This window comes from Asterias amurensis, chromosome 17 (assembly GCF_032118995.1).
Source record: "Asterias amurensis chromosome 17, ASM3211899v1".
Taxonomy (NCBI): domain Eukaryota; kingdom Metazoa; phylum Echinodermata; class Asteroidea; order Forcipulatida; family Asteriidae; genus Asterias; species Asterias amurensis.
In genome coordinates, this window is record NC_092664.1 from 6,286,367 (window position 1) to 6,306,788 (window position 20,422).

At 38.2% G+C, this 20,422-nt stretch overlaps 1 protein-coding gene across 5 annotated transcripts in view; it reads left to right on the plus strand.

Moving 5' to 3' along the window:
* Window positions 1–20,422, plus strand: part of LOC139949960 (protein FAM167A-like) — a 28,260-nt gene extending 7,838 nt beyond the window's left edge. For 3 of the 5 annotated variants that reach the window (XM_071948556.1, XM_071948554.1, XM_071948557.1), the window contains exons 2-3: window positions 7,498–8,844; window positions 19,155–20,422. In XM_071948556.1, the coding sequence (XP_071804657.1) occupies window positions 8,506–8,844; window positions 19,155–19,424 (609 nt within the window). In that variant the 5' untranslated portion in view covers window positions 7,498–8,505 and the 3' untranslated portion in view covers window positions 19,425–20,422. Of the gene's footprint in view, window positions 1–1,241; window positions 1,396–7,091; window positions 8,845–19,154 lie in introns of those variants that run through there. The other 2 variants (XM_071948552.1, XM_071948555.1) reach the window with 2 other exon arrangements.

The following is a 20,422-nucleotide window of genomic DNA, read 5'->3' on the forward strand; positions in this document are numbered from 1 at the left end:
AGATCTGCGACAATTTTGACTCGTCACGAAGTTGCAAGAGAACAATGAAAAAGAGAACACTTTGTTGCACAAAGTTGTGAGCTTTAAGGTTCTTAATACTAAGAGGCTTCAGGCCTTGAGACTTCTGTTTGTTTATTTCCTCAATACCTCCAAAATTGCAGAAGATAAAAAGATTTATAAAATTACATCAAGTTTACAGTTAATTTTTATAAAATTACATTTAATTTAATATTTGAGCGAGAAATTACCCCTTTCTCACAAACTACATTACTTCAGATGGAGCCGTTTCTCACAATTTTTAATACTATCAACAGCTCTCCATTGCTAATAATGACCAAGTAAGTTTTTATGCAAACAATAATTTTGAATAATTAACAATAGTGGCCAGTGCCTCTAAGGAAGCAATGAGTGATCAATCTGCTATAACCCTGATGTGAGCAGTCTCAGTTACCTCCTCCGGGATATCTTTTTGTCATATTTTTTGGGAAGAAGGTTGCTTCGTCAAACACTTTACTCCTTAAGTCAGTAATCTTGTAAAAACCTTCCATTCACAGCGTGTTGCTCATTGTCCCCATTACAACCTGTCATCCTTCCTTAAAGTAATTTACCCCTGCCTTGTTGTTACTATAAGGCTTAACGCTTTATCTAGTTTCTTTGTATGGATCTGTCGGGTGGGTGATGGCGATTTTAACAAATTGATAACAATCTGGGATTAAGGTGTGTTCTGGATATGTTGGATCTTGGGTATATCCTTGCTTATTATACCTCAGGGAGGTATGTCGAATTCAATCAAGCGTTTATAGCATGGAAGGTGGGTTGTCTGGAATATTCAGTGACTCTTTTGACTCGTGGAGTAAATAAGGCTTTAGATGGCGTCCTTTATATAAACTCTTCTCAAACAGTTTCACTTCGTTTTGCCTGCCAACTTTAATTCTCCCATTCAGCTTTTGCATATATAGGAATCCTCCATAATACAACTCACAAGCTACTACAGTCCAGAGAAAACACTGTGCAGTATGATCGCTTTCCCAATATTCCTACATTATGCAGCATAACCCAAATGAAGAGAACATTATATATTCACAGCGGTATACCTTTTGACAGTTGTACATATGAGATTAAAACTATTGAAATGAAAGTACTTTGTCCCAGGAAGGAAGTGCATCCACAGACAAAATGTAAAATTTTATCATCTTTAAGTGTTATACTTCATGCATAATTTATGAGACTATAGGGTTTTCTGTAAGAGTTGCTGCACGCACGGCAGACGTCAGAGAATGTTGTGCGTGCGTTGTCCGAGCACTGTGCGCAATGGTTGTGAACATTTCTACCTAGTGATGTTGATGGGGGTTTACCTGCCGAGTTGTGGAATTACAGTCGGTCAGCAAGAGTGAGGTAAGGTGTTGTATTCTTTAAAATTCTGGTAAGTTCAAAGCTAAACAGTTAGCAAGAGTTTTGATGAATCCGTGTCATCGGACGGTTTGTATATCTTGATTGACTTTAGATCAATAACGCGCAATTGGAAAGCATGGTGCCATATTTGTATTTGAAAAAAAATCATTGAAAAGTGTTCTAAATATGTTTCAATAACCATAATTTCAACCTTTGATTTAGTAGGCGCTTTATTTATGATTGATTGATTGATATTTAAGTGAATCATTTGAACGACAAGCGTTTGACGAAACAACACATATAAGGCCCGGTTTCTAAGGAGGTTTTAGTGTGGGTTGGCGGGCTGCCCGAACGTGAGGCTTTTACTTCCATATTATAAGTATAATAAAAGTCTTCAGTTTAAGACATTCTTGGTATCGTATTTTGATACGTTCCCTTGAAACACACGAAACCACTGAAAAGGCAGCCCAACGAAAACAAGGGGAGTGACTTTTGCTGGAATTCTTTAAGGGAAGGACACGTTTGGTAATTACTCAAAACAACTTAAAAACTGACTTGGTAACGAGCATTGGAGAGCTGTTGATAGTATAAAACATTGTAAGCAACGGGTCCCTCTGACAGTGTATAGGTTTTGAGAAAGAGGTAATTACTCACTAAAATAATAAAAGACTTCTGGCCAGAAGTATTTTATTCATACCTTAAAGCACACAAATTTGTCCAACAAGGGTGTTTTTTTCTCTCATCATTTTCGCGCAACTTCGATGACCAATGTAGCTCAAATTTTCACAGGCTTGTTATTTTATGCTTATGGTGGGATACACCAAGTGAGAAGACTGGTCTTTGGAAATAACCAAAAGTATTCTGTGCCTTTAAGACGTGTTCAGTTAATAAGGATAGTGAGTTTACATGAGAGTATACTCTTCTAAACAAGTGCGTTTCCCTCAAGGCTGCAATTTTCGCAAAAACGTCATCCGTATAACGTCATCACTCGATCATTATAAAGTCATTTGTGGGAGCTCCGTTTTGTACCCAATAGCCACTTTGTTGCAATAACAAAACAACATACCACACATGACGTCAAAGTGTTTCCACATTGGTAAACGCCGTCAACGGCTGAAATATAGCTTGAAAAAAAACAAAAAAACGAAGTTTTTGGTTTGATAATTCAAACAAGTGTAAAATAATATCAAAACATTCCGATTGAATAATAAACACGTGTACTATCAAATAAGTTGAAATATAATTAACATTGACAAATTGTTTCCGCTCAAGTCTGTAAACCATTTTTGGTGTATGTTATTCAGATCTATAAATATGGCATTGATTCGATGACATTTGCACGCAATGCAGAGCACACTGTCTTAGCAAACCAATTGCATGACTGATTTAAAGGTCAGTTCATTGAAGGACTACGCAATTCCACCATCGACGGTCAAGGGTGGTTTCATTGCCCCAGTATAAAGCTAGTCACTTTTAATTATTGGTGTGAATTTTAATTACTACATCGGTTGACACCTTTAATCAAATTTGTAATAATATACCAAACTGGGCGTTGCTTTACCTCCTATACATTGAAGACAGTGGACACTATTGGTAGTTACTCAAAATAATTATTAGCATAAAACCTTAGTTGGTAACGAGTAATGAGACCTCAGATTTAGAACTTGAGGTCTCGAAATCAAGCATTTGAAAGCAAACAACTTCGTGTGACAAGGACGTTTTTTCTTTCATTATTATCTCGCAACTTCGACAACCGATTGAGCTCAAATTTTCACAAGTTTGTTATGTTATGCATATGAATTGAGATACACCAACTGTGAAGGCTAGTCTTTGACAATTACCAATAGTGTCCAGTGTCTTTAAACAGCTTGTGCAATAATGATTGATTCACTCACAATACCCTCTTTATTGATCCTATATTTGTTCCAAAACCAAAGTGGTCTCGTGGCATTTCCCCTTTTACTCGTCTCTCTATATCTAGTAGGCCCTATCATCACTATAGAAGGTTTCACCAAAATATGTGTGTCTAATTGTTGGTCTTTGCACCTTGTATTTTAAAAGTGCATTTTACTATTATATATTGCGTGCCAATTTTGTTTTCATTGGGCATATACAAAGTATATATATATATCACATCGTAAAGCATAAGTGACATTATATGTCCTTCGAATGGGACGTAAAGCCGTTGGTCCCGTGTGCTGTATAACGCACGGAAAAAAAACAGTGCACCTATCGAAAAACAGAAGGGGTTCGCTCCGGTGTTCCTGGTTTGATTCAAAGCATATTGCGGAACAGCACCTTGCAAACCATTACATGTACACGGTGCTATAATGTACAATGAGCACGTCCATCCCACATAACTTGCAGTAAAATACTGAATGTACGCTTAGAAACAACCGTAAAGTTAAGCGCAAGATACATGTTGTCTATTGTTACCACTAACATCCGAAAGGCGAGTGACATTTTGCATTAGTACTGTACGTGTTTGTGTGACTTGGTTTCCATGGTTCCAATCACTTTAAAAGCGCATTAAAACACGACAACCAATATTGTCCCCCAGGGCAACGTCCGCGTCCCTCGCTCTATGCTTCCCCATTAGCTAACGATCATTACAACGTCACCATTCTAATTTTGACGTCTCTCTTTATTTGGGGAAATTATTTCAATAGCTTAGCTGTCACAAAATGTCGACGGGTTCAGATTTTAGCTGTGGTGATCAACTCCCACTGAACCCTTCAAGGGTGTTGACTTCATATTTGTCGACAGTGGGACAGGTGTGGATTAGACTCAATTATATTTAGGAAACAGAGCCAACGGACAACATGGACTGTGTGCAAGATTTATCTCATGTCATTCCCCAGTTCCTTGTATTCTTACAGCTGATGAGTTGACTGGTTATTTCCACGTGTTCTTTTCTCACTCATCTCGGAGGCCATGGCCGTGGTTTTGCCATGGTGCCTTAAAAGTTTTACTTATACAAGTTATAAACTTAAAGATTTCCCAATGGAAATGCCCGTTGCAAAATGAATCAATGGCCTGACCAACTCAAGTTTTAAACATTTACCCATGGTCATCTTTGTTACATTAATGTGAACAACTTGACTGTAAACAAAGGGCAGCAGGACTAATAATCAACCCTAGGTTTTCACTAAATTAAACATGGGAGAAGGGTGATGATGGGTTGATTGTTACAACTCGTCTGTGGTCTCTAAATAAATATCTTACTCTGATAATACATATCTGAACTCGTAAATAAGTTTGTTAGGTCCAATGACGAAAAGTAGAATAAATCCAAGCCCACAAACATCATATAAATTAATCTGTATAGTTCTGAATTTTGTTGTATGATTACAGCTTTAGAATAAAGTACTTTCCTATATTAAAGCTGTGCTTACAAACACTTTATTCAAAGTCTTGTTTGCAAAGTGGACCGAGCCTTAGGCCTTCTTCTCATTTCTAAAGAACACAAACCACCAGAGGGTCAAGTGTGTGTGCATGCTTACCAATTAAAGAATCCCCTTTAATCACCAGTCATTTCTGTAAAAATGTTAGACGGAAAACCAACGGTCCGTTAATTGTGCGATGCCAGCACGATATCATTAGTATGCGGGTAACTGTCGCTTGCTACGGACTTAATGGTCTACCACAACCATGGCATACAACACGAATGTAAAAATCCATGACTTCAAATTCAACCATCCACCTTCCAGCTATTTGTTCAATTACTAGTTTGCTTGCAGTAATATTGGTCAGTTATAGTACACGCCTGGAGGCATTTTCTCCAGAAGGATCTTGCTATCAAGATGGGAAATCATTTCCAGTATGCTGAAATCTCTGGTTATATTTTCATACGGTTTACATTTTCATGTAAACCGTTGAGTACATGGCTTCCTTCTTATTTCATGAACACGAATCTGTTATTTCGTGTATGCTGATTTGACATAATCAATATAGAAATGCAGAAACAATCTGAACATTTAAGTGTAAAGCAAAGAATGGTCATTGGCCTGACGTGTCGACCTAGCAGAGGTTTCAACGAGAAGGCTATTTACAACATAACACACACGGACAAGTATTAAAGGAACACGTTGCCTTGGATCGGTCGGGTTGGTCTTTGAAATGCGTTTGTAACCGTTTTTTATAAAATGCATATGGGTAGAAAGATGTTGAAAAAGTAGAATACAATGATCCACACAAACATGCCTCGAAATTGCGTGGTTTTCCTTTTACCTCGTCGACTAACACGTCGGCCATTTATGGGGGTCAAAATTTTGACTCCCATAAATGGCCGACCATGTTAGTTCGCACAGTAGAAGGAAAACCACGCAATTTCGAGGCAAACTTGTGTGGATCATTGTATTCTACTTTTAAAACATCTTTCCAACCATATGCATTTTATAAAAAACGGTTACAAACGCTTTTGTTTTGACCAACTCGTCCGATCCAAGGCAACGTGTTCCTTTAAAGTGGAACAAAACAGTCAGGTAAAGATACATGTATATAGAGAGGAAAGAGAGAGCGAGTCAGAAAGCACGCAGCAAAAAACAAGGGGGTTAACAATGAATGGGCAAAGGGGTGGGGTGCGGGTTTGGAGATAAAAAACTTGTCTGCCCATATTGGAGATGGAAACACAAAGGGCAAGAGAAAGATAGGAAGGGGAAAAAAATAGTTAGTGAATGAGGCAAGCTAAATGTTACGTTTTATCCATGCTTGTATCACTCTAAAAACTACTGGGTCAGAATTGACCCGGAGTCAAGGTGTCAGGGGGCCTGACGTACGGTTGGGTAAGGTTGACCAGGAAACTGGTCAAACAATAGAATAAGGACCAAGGTTTTGCGTAAAGCTTGACCCATTTCTGTGTCAAGCCATTTCTGTGTCAAGCTGAAACACAGTTCGGAGCGTGCAGACTGAACACCAGTTACAATGCAAACTTTTAATGTAATTTTGGCTGATAACCTACTTCTGTTAAAGACACTGGACACTATTGGTAATTGTCAAAGACCAGTATTCTCCTTTCCTTTGGTGTATCTCAGAATATGCATAAAATAACAAACCTGTGAAAATTTTAGCTCAATCGGTCGTCGAAGTTGCGAGATAATAATGAAAGAAAAAACACCCTTGTCACACGAAGTTGTGTGCTTTCAGATGCTTGATTTCGAAACCTCAAATTCTAAATTTGAGGTCTCGAAATCAAAATCTATGTTACTTCAGAGGGAGCCAATTCTCACAGTGTTTTATACTATCAACAGCTCCCCATTACTCGCTACCAAGTAAGGTTTTATGCTAATCATTATTTTGAGTAATTACCAATAGTGTCCACTGCCTTTAAGCCACACTTTTAAGTGCTTGAAGTTTGTGTATGCTTTATGCAATTGGGCCCTGGGACGAAAACCCCCCACTCGTTTATGATGCTCGGACTGGTTCTTTCTGTGGTATTGGTTAAAATATAAAGTTGTACTTCTCTCTTGCAGTTGTACATGAGTAAATGAATCGATATGAACAAACTATTATATGTAAGATCTGTGCCTTGTCTCACGGACAACGTTCCCGTAAGCGTTATCTTTATCACCATGGTGATATCTTCATCAAAGTAACCATACTGTAGAGTGCCATAAAAATAACACAAGTGGAAATAGAACAGCACAGTTACCATATTTGGAATCGTAGAACACAATACAATTTTCAAATTACAACAGGTCAACAGATACAGCATCACTGGATGGGATAGCACCAACAATTTGTATCCTATAGACATCACTGGTGATGTGTTCGGTCACCTCAGGGGACGTTTACCAACAAGCACTTTCAATTCAAACTTTTACAAGCATGATTTATTTTACCATTGTACATCACGTTCAATCCATTTTATTTCTCACGATACCGATATGTTTACATGGTGTATTTTACAAACCGTGAAATATACGTACATTGTCATATTACCTCAGTTCACATAAGAGCGGCAACAACACGGTTTGTTTGGTAGCAGCATGACCTATTTTCCACCCCCTCTGCAAGTATAAGAACTCCTTTCAAACAAAATAGTCTTTGACAAACAAATTGTTACTGTTGTGAGCACCTGTTTTTTTCTTTCTTTCTGATCTACAGAACACCAGCGGATCTATTGTGGAGAAGTAAATGACGTAGGTGCGTTCCTTGGACTAAATTTCACTTCCTCCCCAAAAAGTTGTCAACTGACCTCTTGCTCGACACAATACGTCTACGTTCCACCATGATTCTACATTCCAAAGTATTGAAACTAGCTGGATGATATTAGCTGCGGGACAAAATTTCACACTTCGTATGTTTGCTTTACAAACAAGTAGTTGTGAACTTCGGGCCAGTCGTAAAACTGAATGTCCATTATGGTTTGGTAGGTAAGAGCTGTGTGTGGTTAACACACTGTTACGGTTCGTGTACCTTGTTTATAAACCCATGCCGGTCTGGAAGTTTGACATTTGATGGAACTACACACTGTGAAGAGCACGATCATATTTATTTTTTTCTCTCGCAATTTCATAATGCTACACCTTGGAATAAATGATGACTTGTGAAATTAATTTGCACAGAGGAGACCGTACCACCACAAGAACAAAGTCTGCGGATAATGCGCATTCCAATCCACCGATGTGTAAGACGATCTTTGCGCAGAGTATATATGGTGATGGTTTAGCGTCGAAGTCTTCATTGCCAGCTACCAACACGTATTCACAGAGTTTTGAAGGTGAACTTTAATCAATCAAATTGATAAAATACTGACATCGTAAGATACTTTGTGATTATCAGCAAGTATTGAAAAATACTCTGTGAATCTGATCTTGCATAACACCAAGCAAAGCGGAACTCTCTAATGACACGGGCTGCGTCCGCTTCCTGTGTTACTACAGTATATCCATTTGCAGAGAACTACACTGCTTTTATTATCACCTATGTTTGTTTCTACCTCTGATGCAAGCTTCTGGTTTCATACTACAGTAAACATTCAAAAGCATTTTACTCATCGTTTTTATGACATTGGACACAATTGTGATATAGTCGTTGTACTTTTTGGCAAGTGCGGCGGGAGGACAGTACACGAGTGTAAAACTTGGGGGAGACAGACAGCGTGCGGACACAATGGGCTCGTCTGAGTTCATTCTACATGCTCTGAAGAGTGCTGGACCAAAGTTTAGAGAATCTTTTGAACTACAGACCATTCCTGAAGATGAAGTATGTTTGACAGAGTTAGAGAAACTTAAGAGTGTGGCAGCCAGATTGAATTTAGCCTCTACTCGGCCATCCATCGTGGAATGGCGAGCTAACTTAGACAAGCCACCATTTGCGTTCGTCAACAAGAGACCGAAGTTGTCGCTTACTCGAAATGGTGAGGATGAAGGGCTGGAATACTTGGAGAGAACAGATGAAGAAAGACGAGAACATTTGCAACGATCCATTAATTGGGTCAAAGACGAACTGGTAAGTTTGTGGAATTTGATAGGAGTAAAGTAATTATCAGGTACATTGTTGTGGTCGTATTGGTTACAGTGGTTTCAGTTCCTACTGGTGTCTAGCCTTTCTTAAATAATTTTGTATCACAACATTTCAAGTTGAGAAAAACAACTAATACTTGGGTTTACATAATATCCAATATTTTTAAAATATTTAATGTGTAAACCCAATAACATTACCCAATTAGTTTCTATACTGTCGGTCGATTTTGTATGAAAGAGTAACAGTCCCATAATGTAAAACAAGTTCAAGTCAAAGACCCTACATAAATGCACCCGAAACCACAGTCGAGGTGCACCCTTATAGTGCCTTTAAAGGAACACGTTGCCTTGGATCGGTCGAGTTGGTCTTTGAAAAGCGTGTGTAACCGGTTTTTATAAAATGGATATGATTAGAAAGATGTTGTAAAAGCAGAATACAATGATCCACACAAACATGCCTCGAAATTGTACGGTTTTCCTTTTACCTCGTCGACTAACACGTCGGCCATTTATGGGGGTCAAAATTTTGACTCCCATAAATGGCCGACCGTGTTAGTTCGCACAGTAGAAGGAAAACCACGCAATTTCGAGGCAAACTTGTGTGGATCATTGTATTCTACTTTTAAAACATCTTTCCAACCATATGCATTTTATTAAAAAAACGGTTACAAATGCTTTTTATAGACCAACTCGTCCGATCCAAGGCAACGTGTTCCTTTAAGATTGGTGAAGTTGTTGTTATTTTTGTTGTCGTTGCTGTAGTTGATGTTTGTGTTGTTTTTGTTGTTGTCGTCGTCGCTGAAGTTGTTGTAGTTGATGTTGGTGTTGTTGTTGTTGTTGTTGTTGTTGTTGTTGTTGCTTTTGTTAATGCTACTGCAGCTGCTGTTGTTTGGCTTTTTTCTTCTTTCTTGTTATACAGTATACTGAGTAGACATATCTGCTTTATACATATGCACATGAACCTTAGCTATCTCGATAATACAATTATTTGGTTTACTCTGGTTTACTTTGGTTTACTCACTCCCTCACAAGTGATGCATTCCCTAACAAGATAACGAATGGACATGTAAATTGATTGATCATTGACTTAACAAAGATCACATCATGTTACTTCAACCAACACAAATCAAGTCATTAAAAACAGTAAGCAATACACAAACGTGACCATCGTGACTGTGATAACACATTCTAAACGCGAGTAGAGAGTTTTATTTTACAAGGAGTCCAAGTGAGCCAAAATCACAACAAGCCCATACCATTAGGATTAGAAGATATGAGCTATACTTTCAACATAGAAGACAGAAACTAAGTAATAACCTGACCAGATCATCCAGAGCAAGATTGGCATTATCATATCAGGTACCAAGTCATCATCAAATGAAATAGTTACTTTAGCAGTGATAAATAACGAAGAATTTCATTGGCAAACATGAAAATAACAACATGGGCGAGTACAAGCTTGTGAACTCATCACTTGTTGATAAATAATATAAATTATTTAACTATTTCAATAGTACATCACTTGGTTTATATTTGACATCTCGCCTTGAAAACTGTAAGAAGTTGGTTAGGCTAGGCACTATCATAGAACTGCTTAAACAATAAATATTGATGAAGAATTTTCTGCTAAGCAAAAATGATAAAGGATACCAGTCACAAATGATACATGTGACATGGTATTTTGGCTGGTAAACTTATTCGGGTAAACATAACTATTTTGTGCTTAACTACCTTTTGTGCCAAAAACTTGCTGAGCACAGAATAGTATTGATTAGCAGAAACAGGTTACCGGCCAACAATTAATCTACTAAGCCCAAATCTTATGTTGGTATATAAAGACATCTTAAAGGCAGTGGACACTATTGGTAATTACTCAAAATAATTATCATCATAAAACCTTTCTTGACTACCAGTAATGGGGAGAGATTGATAGTATAAAACATTGTGAGAAACAGCTCCCTCTGAAGTGACGTAGTTTTTGAAAAAGAAGTAATTTTCCACAAATTTGATTTCGAGACCTCAAGTTTAGAATTTGAGGTCTCGAAATCAAGCATCATTCGTATGGCGAGGGTGTTTTTTCTTTCATTATTATCTCGCAACTTAGACGACCGATTGAGCTAAAGTTTTCACAGGTTTGTTATTGTATGCATATGTTGAGGTACACCAACTGTGAAGACTAGTCTTTGACAATTACCAATAGTGCATGTCCACTGTCTTTAACAAAAAATAACATTGCAAACAATAGGCCCTATTACATACACATTTAATTTCTACTCACCATTCTCATTTGTGAGGTCTCATCGGTGGATAATGGAACTTGTCATTCCAATCAGCCAGATTAGCATTTCCACAAGTCCATGTCCAAATAATAGCCTCCAAAACCCATAATCTGAAAAAGATCTTCTGATTAATGGTGGTATTTTTGCACAAAAATTAAACAAATCAGGGCCCATTTTAAAAATATGCTAAGCATTAGAACTAAATTATTTTTACCAGAGTATTAAGCTTACCAACCCAAATACAGTGTCACATGTTACATTTGCTACCAATATCCTGATTATCTCTGATTTAGAAGCAGTCAAGCAATATTTTCTGTCTAAGCAGCTCAATGAAATTGAAATTTTAGTGCAGAAATGAAATTATTGTTTACATATATAGGAACTTATTATGAGCTTTTAGGCCTATCTTTGAACACCTCAATTCAGCCAGTCTCTAAACAAGGCATTAGGCTATTGTAAAATCTATTTAATTTAAATATCAAAGGTTTCATAAAAATTACACAGGGGTTGATACAAAATACATTTGTTTCATTTGAGTTCACTTCATTGGTATTAAGCTGAGTTTATACAATAGGCCTATACTGCATATATAGTCACAGAAAAGCATAAACAATGTGAAGGGGGCAAAACAAATTACCATTACTGGCACTTCTTCTTCACGTGTCCATGCTGCTTAAATGCTATCCCTCCAGTAGTTGGCACACTGAAGGGCAACTGAATTACACAGAGCCATTGTTACCCTGCTCTCTGCCTTGGTACCCCTTGAAAGTCTCCCATATACTTCATAAACATATTTTAATTGAAGTGCCTATTTCTAACTGAAAATGGCCCTGCCCCACATAAAGATGAAATTGCAGGCCTGTGTTTACTAGGGCTGACTATTGAATATGAATACTCCTTCCCTACTGACCACATTATTCCCAAAATGTGGCTACACAAACTTGACCCCCTGATTAGTTTGAGTCAAGCACAAAGTAATAGCAAATGTCATACTTTACAATGAAATATTACTTAGTCCTGGCTAAACAAAATAATGGGATCAGGTTGGCTCAGTGGTTTCTTTTTACCTCTCTGGACCCTGGTTTTAATCTCACCTAAGACCAGAGCCTTGCATGTGGATTGGGTTTGCAGTCCATACCTGATTGTGTGGGTTTCCCCCATTGGGGTTTTCCTCCCACAGCTAAAACTGAAAATTTCTTCTCATTTCCTATTCATCCTGTAATTGGCTTGGATGTGTAAAAACATTTAATTAAGAAAATAAAATATTATGATACAATGATTAGCATAGCCCCTAGGCCCAGAGCACATCATGGAGTTGGCGGGAGGGCTGTATGCGTGTTAGATGAGTGTATACAGACACCTCCTCTTAAAGTTGCAAGCAGCTTCTCTTTTGAAAGTATGACTAAATTGTGTCAAGGTGTGTTTGCTATGAGGTTACATTAATCCAAAGACACAACAACCTTAATGTGACCATAAGACAGTTACTCAAAATACTTTACTCTATGCTATAATGATATGGCGACATTAAAAAATTGTTACTTACATGAACTTATGATGAAGCTCTTGCATCGCTCTTCTGCTTGCTTTTGTAAAGGGCACCACCAGTATAGTTGGTTTCTTTGGTTGCCGGCGTCACCATTCGCACAGCGCACACAATTTTTTATTCCAATATTAAATACTGGAAAACTTTGAGCCAGCGGGTCTTTATACACTATTTTGGGCTTTGGCTCACACACACAATTTGGGGTTTTCTAATTAATTATGGGGCCTTTGAAAGTAGCACTGCAGTCACAGTGACTGGTGTGATTGTGAGCTAGACAGAGTACACTTGTTTTGTATCAGTTAGATTTGACTTGACTCAAGAGTTACAGATTTACACTACACAGTCATTGTCATGACCAGCCCCAATAAATAAATAGCAATTTTTAACAATTATTCGTCACTAAAAATAAACAGGCTACAGCATACTGAAAGGTCAATTTGCTCTTTCCCATAATAAGCCTTTACAATGTCACCAACAAATCAGTTTGCAGAATTTGAGAGCTACAAATTTTGACCATTATTTTGTAACGTGTAACGAGAAAAGAGTCGAGTTGTCTAACTAACGGTACTGAATAATGTAAACATACACACGTGTTCAGCGTGTGCAACTTTTGACACTTGAGGGACAAACGTAGGCAAGCAAAGGGTGCATTTTTCACGAAACGTTCGAGGAATATATCACAGCAGACACAACTTATAGTTAATTTCATGTGGTATGAAGTTTGGACGAGGTAAAAACAAAAGAAACATAAATTTTAACTTACATTCAGCGAACTTGATAGATTTTCTGAGCAGACGACTTTTCCCGGACACATTTTTCACAAAATTTTGTTTCGCTGATCTCAGCGTTGCACTTTAAACAACCATGCAGAGACGCGCGTAGTACCAGCGATTACGCATCCTCTTTCCCGGGAACCCATTTCTGACCAATTAAACATGTACATGGGGACGATAGCATCAAAACACTTTAAGAACGATTATGGTAATCAATTCAACCTCATGTGATGCGTCTAGACCAATGAAGTTTGACGATTTCTAAATAATTATGTAAAATAAAAAGTACAGGAAATGCGACGATTTGCAAGACTCGGCTGAAAAGACATCTTTTCAGATAATCGAGAGATCTTTGAAAGCACCCTTCATCTATTTAATAGTTCAAGCGTTTTCAAGAGCCTAATTTTTAAAGCCATTATACACTTTCGGTACAGAAACAAAAAAGAAAGTTCACAGATTTACAAATAATTTACAGGGTTTACAGAAGGTAATGTTGAAAGACTTCTCTTGAAATATTGTTCCATGAAATGCTTTACTTTTTGAGAAATTATTAAAACAATATCAATTCTTGATAGCGAGTATTACGGATTTATTTTAACCACATGTCATGACACGGCGAAACGCGCGGAAACAAGAGTGGGTTTTCCCGTTATTTTCTCCCGACTCCGATGACCGATTTAGCCTAAAGTTTCACAGGTTTGTTGTTTTATATGTAAGTTGTGATACACGAAGTGTGGGACTTGGACAATACTGTTTACCGAAAGTGTATAATGGCTTTGGAAAGTTATTTAGTAACAATAAAAATCTTCATTATCAACACGTGTGATATGAAACTCTACACAAGTCATTAATTTGCACAAGTGGTGTTCGAAACAACCCTTCCGGTTTTCCGGAGGAAAATGTCACTTGATCCATGACACGTAATTTCCTTCTATGTAAAGGAATTTTGTTTATCAACACAGCTCCTGGTTTGGGTGGAGGCCTGCCTACTGTGGTGTAGTAGTCCCGTTTGAAATGATGTTATTACCTAGAACCGTATGATCTGCCAACTCACAGTTTCATTATACGGAAAAGCTTAGTCATGGCTTAGCATCATGCTTCTGTGGTAAGAAAATTGCTGTACTGAACAGCTTTTTTGGAAGCGATCCATGCTACAGGATTACCTGCACAGGGGCAAGTGACAAAACATTTCGCTTTCTTGGGAGAAGAGACGACCATGGGGGCGGGGGGGCGGGGGGGGGCACACACAGGGACAAAACATCGTTTTCAAATGGGGAGGGGTGGGGCGGGCTATTGCTCAATCGGACCGTGCGTTATTTTGAGCATGGTTTTATCCATCTCATTTCTTTGGAGTATTGGCAGGGAAATGTTCTGAGCCACCCCCCCCCCCCCCCCAGTTAGTGGTGACGGTACTGACATGGGAACATATAAGTTAAATTTGTCTGAAATTATTATACCCAGTCCGTAGTCGTACGCGCGCACCATGGGGGGGGGGGTCCTCCCAACGATCACATCGCCTATTTAACATACTATTTTTCTTCTTGTTCCCGAGATTCCAAGGTTTTGTGTGTCAACTTGTGGGTTGGGAGGGGTGGGGGCTGGGGTGCAAATGCCATCATAACCGAGCACCAAATGCCCTTTACTGGCATGGACGGGTATATAAAGCTGTAATCATTGACTGCTTTTCCCAAACCGCAAAAATTCAATTATTTCAAGACCTTAGATTGTTTAAGCAGCCACAGACGTCATAATGATCAGTATTACATCTTGATGAATGCTCTAGTTTAGTGTAGCGCGATGCATGGGTTATGCATGGCAAGTCGTATGGAACAGCAAGAAGCTTATCAGAGCAATGCTGACAAGCAGTCTCGTACGTAGCCAAAAGATTAAGTGGGGATGCATTTTGGAAAGGACGGGGAGGAATTGTTTTAATCAGAGAGGAGAAAGCTAAAGCTCACACAAATACATAATGATAGGAATTCAATGAAAGAATTAGTCTTCTAGAACACAATTTTGACCTAGAAATTGACGAAACAGTCGACCACAAAGAAACACAATCCGGTTTAGTTAAAATAAATTACCCTTACTTTTGAAGTACTTATTGTCAAATGCCACATAATTACCTCATAGAGTCGTTATTAAATGAATAATGACTGGGTGCGTGCAGAGGACCCCCATTGCGGGCAATATTTTCATTAATCTAATTTCAGAATCAATATTGACAGAGAATTTGTTTTGTTTTTATTCTATACAGCTGGACTCAAGTGGGTCAACAATGATTACTTATCAATTTTAATATTATTTACTGAGTTGTCAATGGCCACGTTGAATGGTAGTTAAAAATTGTTTCATCTGTTTGTATACAAAAGGCAAACTGATATGAAAAGAAGTTTTCATTGTCTGAACTGGTAGCTATGGGAGTTGTGCAAATATAGCGGTGGTATTCTAAGGGTGCAATACACTAAATAGGCCAAAAGTCATGTGCAAAGCTATCAATTTATCAATTTTAGCCTTTGAGAAAGACTCTGTTAGGGTCGAAACCTCAGGCCATTAACAATTGTTGTGCATTTATTATGTCCTTTTTGTGGGTAAGAAGCAGTTTGCAACAGCTAATTCTATTTTCTTATTTCCTCTTTGTTGCATCATCCCTTTGGTGATCCTCCCTGGTTTCTTGTTACATTTTGTCTTGCTTGTTACAGTTTGTTTGTGACAGGTTGTTTGTTACAGGTTCGTGTTTGTTGTGTTGTCATTAAGCCTTCGAGAAAAACTCTGTTAGGGTCGAAACGTCAGGCCATTAACCTTTTTGTTGCTGTAAACCCACACTTTCGACTAACAGCGTTTTGGGGTCATGCACTATCACATTATGGGGTTCTGTGTTTCAACTTTTAAGAATAATTCTGGCTTTAAAGGGAAGGTACACGTTTGGTAATTATCAAAGACCAGTCTTCTCACTTAGAGTATCCCATCATAAGCATAAAATAACAAGCCTGTGAAAATGTGGGCTCAATCGGTCATCGAAGTTGCGAGAAAATGATGAAAGAAAAAACACCCTTGTTGGACAAATTTTGTATTTCAGATATAGGAATAAAAGACTTCTAGCTAGAAATCTTTTATTGTTTTAGTGAGAAATTACCTCTTTTTTTCAAAAACTACGTTGCTTCAGAGGGAGTTGTTTCCCACAATGTTTTATACTATCAACAGCTCTCCAATGCTCGTTACCAAGTCAGTTTTAAAATTAATTTGTTTTGAGTAACTACCAAACGTGTACCTTCCCTTTAAGGTTGGTCCTACTTTGCCTCAGAATCGGCAACATGTCGGTTTGGGGAAAAGCACATTTTCTGATTTTTTTTTCTTGGGGTGATTAGCACAAATTAAAAATGGCTGATCAGCCAACAATTGAAAAGAAATCTAACGTTTAGTGGTCTGAGAATGCAATTGATAGGTTGTCAAGAACCTGAGGGACTTAAAAAATATTTTTGTTTGAATGTTTTTGAATAATATTTTAGCATTTTAGCATTGGTTGTTGTTTTATTTAGTGTGTTTCTCCCTATATATGCACTCTGCCATGTCTGCCTTTCAATACATTGAATACCATTGGTAACTGTCAAACACCATACCAGTATCCTCACAACATAAATAACAAATTTGTGAAAATTTGGACTCAATTTATCATTGAAGTTGCAAGAGAATAATGAAAGAAAAAGACCCTTGTTGCATTACCTAATCTGATTTCAGATGCATAATAAAAGGCTTCAACTGAAGTAATTTATTATTTGAGTGAGAAATTACCTCTTTCACAAAAACTACATCACTTCAAAGGGAGCCGTTTCTCACAATGTTTTATACTATCAACAGCTCTCCCATCGCTCGTTACCAAGTAAATTTTTATGCTAAGAATTATTTTGAGTAATTACCAATAGTGTCCAGTGTCTTTAAAAGAGAGGTCTCACAACCCAACAAGGTGAGATATGAGGTGTTGGTGATGATGAAGTCCTAGTGTCGAGGCACTGTGGTGTTTGCAATGCCTTGATGGGTGAAACAGCTGATACAATATAAAGCCTTGTAGAGTGTTATCCATGCACTGATTGCATCACTTGCTTCACATGACAGACAAGTTTGACATCATAGCATTATAAGCCCTTTCACACGACGGCAATTTAGCAGGGGTCCCCTGCTTTAGTATGAGCGTGGTTGTGAAAAGCGCTGTTCACACAACAGCAATTTAACTGGGATCCCTTGCCTAATGTTAGCATGGTTGTAAATATATGTAGCAATGTTTGACAAGATTTTGCAAGAGAACTTTTTTGTTGTCCTTTCACACGAGTACATTTTGTAATTTTACAACCATGCTACAATGTATCAAGGGACCCTTGCTAAGTTACTATTAAGAGAAGGGGCTAAACTCTACATATTGTACTTTGTATGAAAGGAAAACAATGTTTGGACTGTATCAAATTTGCTAGAACACACATTGTTTTTCCTTTCACACGAGGTGCATTGTGTAAATTAATAAGCAAACATGCGAAAAAAGCAAAGGACCCTTGCTAAATTGCTATCGTCTGAAAAGGGCTAAAGAGAAAGTTTGATCAACATCAGCCATATCGAGTTACAGGAACAAAACTGGTGTACAGAGGACATCAGTCAATAACCTTTTACTAAAATACAGGTGTTGGTTTTAAAAACAACTTCCTACTTTACGGTATATACTTTTCCTTACTCAAATTTCATTTTCGGTTGGCCATTTTCCTCTAAATCCTGCCTAAATAAGATATTACTTCTTATCGTGTACAAACTTTAACATTGTATTGCATTGTTAGCATTGTAATTGCATACATAAACTCTGAAAGGTTCACTGAAGCCGCATAACCGACACAAATTCTGTGTGTATGGGTTAGCACACTCAGTCCCTTCAAAAAGAAAATACCCAAACTCCAACTTGCGGCTAAGCTCTAACATGGGGTGTATTGGATGTCAGTGTGTTTAATTTCTATGGGGCATGGAAGTTAATGGTGACTGTATAGATCAAAGACTCACCCAAGCCAATTCTGCTGGTAATAGTGTTATCCAGCTATGTTACATTAGGAATCTTTAAAAAAAATGTGATTGTTGACCATACTGTTAATGAGTAAACACAATTTATTTACCATGGTACAGTCGCTGACTGCGCAATAGCTCAGAGTAAAGTTAAAGGGCAAGGGCACCAAGGCATTTTCTCCTTGGTAAAGGGCAACCAATTAGGAAATTGTAAAGTTCTACTGGAGCAATTCAAGGGCACCAAGGCAATGACCAGGGGCAGGGAGGCTATTGGCTTTGTTGCCTTGTGTTAATGGTATAAGACCTAACAGAAATAGCCAGGCCTTGAATTTCGCTGTTGGGCACAGCAGATTCCCTCTGACATGGGGCACTTATATGAGGAAAATGTAAATTTCACAGGAACCTGCACAGGGCACCGCAGCAAAAGCACCGAGCACCATGGCAATTGCTGTGGGTGCTGTGGGTTATTTCGAGGGGCGATTCGTGGGCTAAGTCAGGTTACGGGCGGTTTGTCGCAGCGGGCGCTATTGGTAAGTTGAATGAGCGGGTCAGGTGGGCGCTGTGCGTGAAAGGTAAACGAGAAACGTCTTGCACCTAGACTATTTCAAGGCCACAGTATATGAGATGTAACTATTGATACTTTGTTTCTCTTCCACTTCTACAACAGGCAGAGATGAAATCCCAAGATCACGTCTTAGCCATGAAACTAATGCGCCTGCGTAGTGAGATCCAGCAATTACGTCTACAGACGAGTATCAGCGAGCACAAGGAGTTGATTGAGAATGCTGCATACAGCGTGGAGGAAGAGTACGAACAAAAGAGTGGATTATGTGAACTCCCAATGAATGGCGGACTTTTCCCAGGACTTGATAACCCACTCAAAGATTTTGGAGTGACGAGAATGAACTTAAATGCACGGAGGTTTTCCTTGAGATAAAACATGTGTTACTTCATTATCTTTTTCTGTAAAGGCACTGGACACTAGTGGTAATTACTAAAAATAATTGTTAGCATATAACCTTACTTGGTAACGAGCAATAGAGAGCTGTTGATAGTACAACACATTGTGAGAAACGGCCCCTCTCTGAAGTAACATAGTTTAAAAAAAATAAAAGACTTCAGCTGAAGCCTTTTATTAGGGCACTGAAAGCACACAAAGTAATGCAACAAGGGTGTTTTTTTCTTTCATTATTCTCTTGCAAATTCAATGACCAATACTGAGCCCAAATTGTCACAGGTTTGTTATTTTAAGCATGTTGGAATACACCAAGTGAGAATACTGGTCTTTGACAACTACCAAAGGTGCCCAGTGCCTTTAAAGGAGGGCTCCACGGTAATATATTCAGTTTTGTGATGCACTCATTCTTCCATACTGTACATAGATTATATACTCTTATAAAAGTGGAGATGAAAGGTCATGGGTTCCAATCTCACCCGAGTAATATGCCTTTTTTTTTTTTTTTTACAGAACTCAGGAAGGTACCGAGAATAGGGTAAAACTATGAAAGTGGAGATACGAACAAAATCTGCCCTAGATTGGCAAAGGTCATGGGTTCGAATCTCACCCAAGTAATATGCCCATGATTTCTTTTTTTTACAGAACTCAGGAACGTACCGAGAAAAAGATAAAACCAAATAATATGCACAATAGCAACCCAAGGTTACAAAATGATCACAATATTGTTGGGACTCATTACAAAGTAAATTCTCAGCATGATTAGTAATTCTTTGAATCAATCTAGCTCAAGTTATTTGTTGAGTGATTGTAATGTTCTGGTGATCTGAGGACAATTTTAATAAATCTGCGAACCAAAATGAATGTCCGAAAGCAAAACGTTTTGAGTGTCAAAGCAACAACATTGGGGTGTAAACTGTTTAAAGCTGGTTGTCCCCATAGTATATGCAAAGTAAACTTATTTAGTTTGCTGCTTACCA